Source organism: Rhincodon typus, unplaced genomic scaffold (genome assembly GCF_021869965.1).
Source record: "Rhincodon typus isolate 14 unplaced genomic scaffold, sRhiTyp1.1 hic_rhity00007404, whole genome shotgun sequence".
Taxonomy (NCBI): domain Eukaryota; kingdom Metazoa; phylum Chordata; class Chondrichthyes; order Orectolobiformes; family Rhincodontidae; genus Rhincodon; species Rhincodon typus.
The window spans coordinates 330-7,795 of NW_025973042.1; the positions used below are offsets into that span (position 1 = coordinate 330).

Genomic DNA, 7,466 nt, shown 5'->3' on the forward strand with positions numbered 1-7,466 from the left:
AGTGTCTCCCTGCAATACAGAGTCTCTCTGCACTGCAGTGTCTCTCTGCAATGTGTTGAGTTTGTGCAGTGAAGTGAGCTCGTTCACAAATAATACAGAGTATCTCCCTGTAGACCTGGGTTGACCACCTCCTCTTGTTAGGTGGAGTGAAAATGTGGTGAATTTCACATCTTACCATCTGTCCATGTTTAATTTCTTCAGGATTCAAGACCAAAGCTGGAAGTTCCCCATCCATCCCTGACAACAGCTGCTCAGACCAATAGTATGTAATGTCACTATCAAGATATTAAGTTCTTTTGACAATGTCTGTCTCTGGGTCAGCCTTTATCAATATTTCTGTCTTGGCATCTGTGCCTTTTCTAGTATTGCTGTATGCCACTTTCTTTGTCAGTCATGCTCTTTAGCTGTGTATATGTCCATTTCCCTGAGCCATCATCAGACTCTTGAGGAAATTCTTTCAGTTTTGAGTGATATGACACTTGAAATCTTAACTCTCTTTCTCCTTCCACAGATGTGTTTTCTCTTACAGTCTTCTCTCTCGTGATCCCACCTGTGCATCTGTCTCCTCTTCATTCCCTCTCTCTCTCTCTTTCTCTGTCTGTCTGTCAGTCTGTGCTCTGTGGGTGATACAACAGTGACTGAGCTTCCATCCTTTCCATTTCCAGGTTTGCCTCATCTCATGAAGCAGGTGGGGAGTGGCCCACGGCCGAGAATCGCTGCTCATCTGACAGGTACAGAATTGTTCTCAATGTGACTGCATCCTCTGGAGAATAGTCCACACTGGCTGGGGAGGTGCAGGGGAGGACTGGGAAGACATCAAATTACTTTATCAATAATGCAATGTGTAGAGAATACCACAGGAGGAGAGCAGGAGATTATAGGGTTCTGGGCAAAGAGAAAGGGAATTGGTGTGAATTGGTTCATCTGAACACAGAAGTAGCACAGATATAAGGGTTTTAATCTTTCTGTGATTGGCCTGTCTGTATGTTCCAGCATGATAATTGCCCTTGAGTTAATAATTAAGGTGCAGTCCACCCAGTTTCTCTGACATTGTAAGGTGTGGGATCTTGCTGTGCACAGATTGGTTGTTCCATTTCCTACAATAGCATACTCTTTCCATCAAAAACACATCATTGGTTGCAAAGTGCTTTGTCGTATCCCCAAGCTGTGACGGGTGCTACATAAATACAAGCTGTATCTTTGTCTTTTTTCGATCTTCATGATGTCTTCTCTATCTCTCTGTTCCCTCTCCCCCTCAGCATCACCAAGTAATGAAAATGAGAACATAATTTGGCAGAATGAGAGTGATTCCACCTTCACCGAGGGAGTGGAGTTCAGGGACAACCGTCTCATCATCAGGAGTCCCGGACAGTACTTTGTCTACACTCAGGTGGTCTTCCACAACATGGGCTGTGAGCAACAGGCCATCTACCTGAGCCATGAGCTCGCCAAGCTGTCGCCAAATTATCCTGAGGAAGCCATTCTACTGAAAGCCACCAAATCTGCCTGCCACTCTCGCCAACGCAGGGAGCCCTGGTACAAAACCTCCTACCAGGGAGCCATCTTTGAGTTTCTGGAGGGAGATCAGATCTTCTCAAGGGTTAATGAGGGGATGACGAGATATGTAGATGCAGCCGAAGGAAAGAGTTTCTTTGGAATATTTGCTGTGTAACAATCCCATGTCATTTCCATTGGTTATCAATGGCTGATCAAGAATTTCAATTGAAGTTCAGTGTAAACTGACAAAGACACATTGTCTTTCAGAGCATTATACAGAAATTGCACTCCAAATCTGCTGATTCTGTTTGATATGAATGCAAAGCATTCCAGATTCTTTAATTTATTTCATATTTAAATTGTGTTTTTTGTTTCTCTGTTTATTTAAATTGGTACTCCTCACTTAGTGGGTCATTCGACTATCCCTGGAGGTAGGAACCATGAACCTGGGTCTGATATTCAGACTGATTATTCCCTGAGACTAGATACTGGCCCTTGGAGAGTATAGATTCATTCCAAAGAATCTCTGGTATCTTTGAGCAAACAAAGCAAGATGATTGAGTCAGCTGCAGACTGATGAAGGCCAAAGCAGGTGCCCAGCATTGCAATGGCTTTCTAACTGCACAATGTGATTGGTCAAGACTTAATAGGATCTTACTTGTCTAAAACCTGTATGTTCAACACTGTAATTAACATGGCAAAAGAATATTCAGCAAACACTAAGAATTTGGCTCAATAAACATTGATTATTCATACTATGAAGGGACCAGTTGGTTTACTTCTGATTACTCACAGTTGATGTTGGAGCAGATTATTTGCTTCTCTGACCTAAGGGTAATGGTTGAGATTCTTCCTTAATGCTTATGCCACTTTCCCTTTGTGTGTTGTTCTCTCAAATGACCATCCTTCAGACTGGGTAATACACAGTGATCCTAGTGATAAACCTGATTGGTTCTGCATGCCGAAAGGTTTTTCATCTCGAATGTTGGACTACTGAAATTTAATTACAGTTCATCGACCAAACTCAATGTTTTATGTAAAACTGTAACATCTGTTATATAGGTGCCTTTCAGTGGCAATAATATTGTCAAGTTTAAGATGTTCCAGATTGATATAAGTTATTATTTAATTGTATTTATCAATAGTTGTTTTTATATTATTTATATCAATATTTATGTCTGCAAAGATAAACAGGAATGAATAAAACTATTTTAAGAGTAAGAACTGTTTCCTTCTGATTGTTGCATATTGATTTGGATTTGGAGATGTTTATGGACAGTGTTTAAATCTGCTACAACTAACTGTTCCAATCCAGTGTTATCAAACTGGAAATCTGGGAGAGATGATCAGATGTTTGGGAATCTTGCATGCTAAGGAGATTGTGAATCTGAGCAAAGAAATCAGAAGATTGTTAATCTGGTCGGATTCGGATATTGCACATCTGAGAGAAACAATCAGGATCTTGGTAATCTTGCAGGATGAGGCAATTGGAAATCTGAGAGAGGGAATTTAGAGTTTGGGAATAAGAAACTAACAACAAAGGAAGGGAATAGATCATGTGTCCTTCCAATGAGCTGCATCATTTGATGAGGTCAAGGTTGACATTTGACCTCAAGGTGATTCTCCATTGAGAGTCTAGCATTTCCTGATCTCCGTGGAGTTGAAAAGCTTCTGTTCTCCACCTCAGTAATTGAGCATTGGAAATACTTGAATGAAAAGTTTTGTTAATGTTTCTCAACTCTCCACATGACAGCATTTCTTCCATCTCTGTCTGAAATGGCCATTCCATAATCCTGTGACTGTAGTCACAAAACCTACTTTGCCTCATTGGGCCAACATTGCCTTTCAGCATCTTTCCTAATGATCTGTTAGATTTGGATTTGTTTCAAAGGGATCACATCGTACTCATTGAAGCTCCAGTGAGCACATCTCCATTCTCCCATTCGCCACAGATGGCAACCACTGACTGAAGGAACCAAAGCTTCAGTCTATCATCTCCAAAGTGAATGTATCCCACCCCATGTACAGTGATTAACACGGTACACAATCCTCCAGATGTGGCCTTCCAGATTGCTTGTATATGAATGTTGAACACTTTGATTGCTTGTTCAAGAAAATTCTGACATGAAATTTATGGAGTTTTGGATAATGAGGCCAAATATCAAAAGATGCAACAGGATATAAATCAGTTGGAAAGTTGGGCAGAGAAATGAGAAATGGGGTTTAATCACACAAGTGTGAGGTGATGTGTTGTGTGAGGTCAAATGTAAGAGGAAATCGTACATGAAATGGTAGGTCCCTTTGAAGCATTGATATTGTCAAGCATGTTCCCAACGTCAAAGGGTTTTAACTGTCAGCAGAGAGTGAATAGGATCATGCTATATTCCCTGGAGTGTCAGAGGCTGAGGGTTGACCTCACAGAAGTTTATAAAATCGTGAGGGGCATGAATAAGATAAATAGACAAGGTGTTCCCCCATGGTTAGTGAGCCCAAAACTAGCTGGCATAGTTTTAAGATGATTGGGGAAAAGATTTAAAAGTGACCTAAGGGTTAACTTTTTCACACAGAGGGTGGTCTGTGTCTTGAATGAGCTGCCAGAGGAAGCGGTGTAGGCTGGTACAATTACAACATTTAAACAGCATCTGGGTTGGTATATGTGTCGGCTTGCTGAAAGTGGCAGCACAAATGGGTAACGATGTAAAGAAGGCATGGGGCATGCTTGTGTTCCTCTGTCAGGGCATTGATTATAAAAGTCAGCAATCATGCTGCAACTGTATAAGACATTAATTCAGCCACTTTGAGTAGTGTGTGCTGTTCGAGTTGCTGTATAATAGGAAGGATGCAGAGGTTTTGGACAGGGTGCTGAAGTGGTTTATCACAATGATGCCTGGATTGGAGTGTGTTAACTGTGAGGATAGGTTGGACAAATTTGGATTGGTTCACTTGAACATTGGAGGCTGAAGGATGACCTAACAAATGTAAATAAAACTGTGACGAGCATGGATAGGGTGGTGAGACTTTCTCCAGGATGCAAAATGTCAAATACTAGCGGCATATATTGAAGGTGAGAGCAGGAATGTTTAATGCAAGCCTGTGAGGAATGTTTTTCAGATATTGGGGAGTAGGTGCCTGGAATGCACTACCAGGGGAGGTGGTAGAAGCAGATCCAATAGCAACTTTTCAGATGCATTTAGACGGACACATCAACAAGTGGGGGATAGAGGGATATGGACCATGCAGAGGGATTAGTTGGGCTGTATGTTGCATGTTTTATGTTCCATGAATGGCCAAATCCCCTAAACAGCATAAAGGAGGTAATGTCTAGTGTGAAAGGGAGAATAAATACATTTCCCTCCTAGACAAGTTGTTGGTCAAACAGAGATAAATGTTCAGTTTACTATCCAGTCTCACTAAACCACATCGACGCTATTAAGAACAGGCCAGCAGGTTGCTCGAGGTGTAAAATGATGAGATAGAGAGGTGAGTGTAAAAATCACTCTAGTAAACATGTAAGCACCATTTAAAGGTAAAAGCATGTGGTGTATTTCAGAAAGCAAAACCCATATTCCAAGTCCCTGAGCCACAAGCAGAGACATCCAGCACTCAGTCAGAACAGCACACAGGTTTGTGACAGAGGAGAGGCTTTTCAAGGAGAAGCATTTAAATCCATCAGGAAAATAAATATTTAAATGCTTTCTGTGTCTTGAAGGATACCCAGCAAAGCTGCAGCTAATAGATTAAGTATTGTTTGGGAGTTAACACTTTCTTTACCTCGTATTTTTGTCCTTTTCCAGATGAACCTTTAAAACACTTTAAATTCATCATTTGATGCTTACATCAAATCAGGATGATGCAGACATGAATACAGTGGAGCCTATGCACTGTGAAATTTAAAAGTGATATTTAAAACTGAGAATCATGCACGCCATCTTTCTGCTCCATGGAAATCAAATGTTCATGTCAATGGAGTTGGCCCGTGAGTATCAAACTGTCAGGTGAGTCTCTTTGCTGGACCAATTTCATAGGCTCCCAGCCGCCTCCATGGACGCATCGTTGCCCGCTGAGCACAGGTCACACCAAAAGCACGCTTCCTCCCACTGTTCGAACAAACGTTTTCGGAAATTTTAACTTCAATTCGAACCAGAAGGGTCTAGGCCCGAAACGTCAGCCTTTCTGCTCCTATGATGCTGCTTGGCCTGCTGTGTTCATCCAGCTCCGCACCTTGTCAGAACACCTTGTTGTCTCGGAATTTGCGCCCCGCCCTGTTCTGTCACTATGAATGGTGTGTGAATTCTATAATATCAGCCACTGTGCCTCTGTCAGATGCACTTCGAGAGTGTGTCAGGCTAACTCAGTCAAACACTTCTCCATTATTAGAAATTATTAATGTCTATGATGGTTTGATCTGTGATTTATTTTCCCATTTCCAGAAAGTAGCTTGTAGGATATTGTTTTTGAGGAAGGGATGTTCAGTGAATGGAAATACACACTCATTAAGCTCAATCTGACCAGGGTTGGAATGCAGGGCTTTCCAATTCTTAGGGAAGTATAGGCTGCGTTCAACCTTGAAAAACTCCTTCTGCTTCCATTCGTTAATGCACCTTTGTCCCTATTTAAACTAGCGTCATCTCTCACTCTTCTAAACTCTAGTGAAAACAAGTTCAGGTTGAACAACCCATCCTCGTAAGACAACCTGCCCGTTCCAGGAATCGATCTCACAAGACTCTTCCAACACATTTACATTCTTCCTTAAATATGGGGACTACAACGACAGACGGCATTCGAGTTTTTGTCTCACCAATGGCTTGTGTCACTGAAGCACAGCGTCCTTACTTATATTTACCGTGTACCTAACTGATTTTGTCACAAAGGATACAGCAGAGGATCCTATTAGGATTTTTGTTGATGAGTACTACTGCAGAATAACTTTGTTTTCTATACACCGGAGCACCAAGATTAATTGGATTTCTGCACGATTCCCTGTGCTAATACTCTGCGTTCTTATGCTTTCGGCCAAAGCGAACAACTTCACATTATCACACATTATTCCCCAATGGCCAGGTCCGTAATCCCTCGCTCAACTGATTTTTACCTGTCAACATCCATTCCATTTTCTCACAGCATTCATTTCGAACTAAGTTTGTGTAATCTGCAAAACATGCGCTAAAAAATGCAGCGACCACGCATTTACTCCACTTGTCAAAATCGCTGTAATAAACTGTAAAATGCTGAGGCTTTAAAAAACACACCGACAGGATTCCACTTGTTACTTCCTGCCAATCAGAGAAAGGTAAATTAATGCATCCTCTGTGTTTGCTGCCGGTTAGCCAAACCTTTATCCATGTTAATGTCTTACCCCTGTATCATGAGTTCCGATCCTGCACAATCACTTTTATGTGGTAATTTGGCGAATGCCTCCTGTCTAATCCAGGTACAGTGCGTCAGTGACCTCCCCTTTATCCTTCTTTACTCCTTCGAATATTTCTAATAAACTGACAAAACATGATTTCCCTTTCGAAAAACCAAGCCGGTTCTTGCTCATGAGCATTACAGGTGCACAGGTATAGCCAGTTCTAACAGTGTCCCTATGACAGATGTCAGGCTAGCTCTCCGATAATTTACCTTCCTGAATAGAGACAGTATATGAATTAATTTTCTGAAGAAATAGTAATTTTCTGAAGAAGGGTCTAGGCCCGAAACGTCAGCTTTCCTGCTCCTCTGATGCTGCTTGGCCTGCTGTGTTCATCCAGCTTTACACCTTGTTCTCTCAGAGACAATATATGTGTTACTTTCAGTATGGTGGAACACTTCCTGAATCTTGGGAACTTCGGAAAATTCACACCAACAAATCTACTACCGCATTAGTGCTGCTTTAAGACACTGTCATGTAGTCAATTAGGAACAGAGGAGTTGCCTGCCCACAGGTCTATCTGCGTGTTCGGTATTACTTCCCTACTGTTTATAATTTC

General features: G+C 41.6%; 1 protein-coding gene across 1 annotated transcript; it reads left to right on the forward strand.

Annotated features, from left to right (window-relative positions):
- Positions 1–201: 201 nt before the first annotated feature.
- On the forward strand, positions 202–2,589 carry LOC109910851 (tumor necrosis factor-like; the record flags this gene model as incomplete). The annotated part of the gene is made up of 3 exons (XM_048594248.1): positions 202–262; positions 666–731; positions 1,260–2,589. Coding segments are annotated over 3 exons (540 nt in total), but the record flags the coding sequence as incomplete, so codon positions are not given.
- Between the last annotated feature and the right edge of the window lie 4,877 nt (positions 2,590–7,466).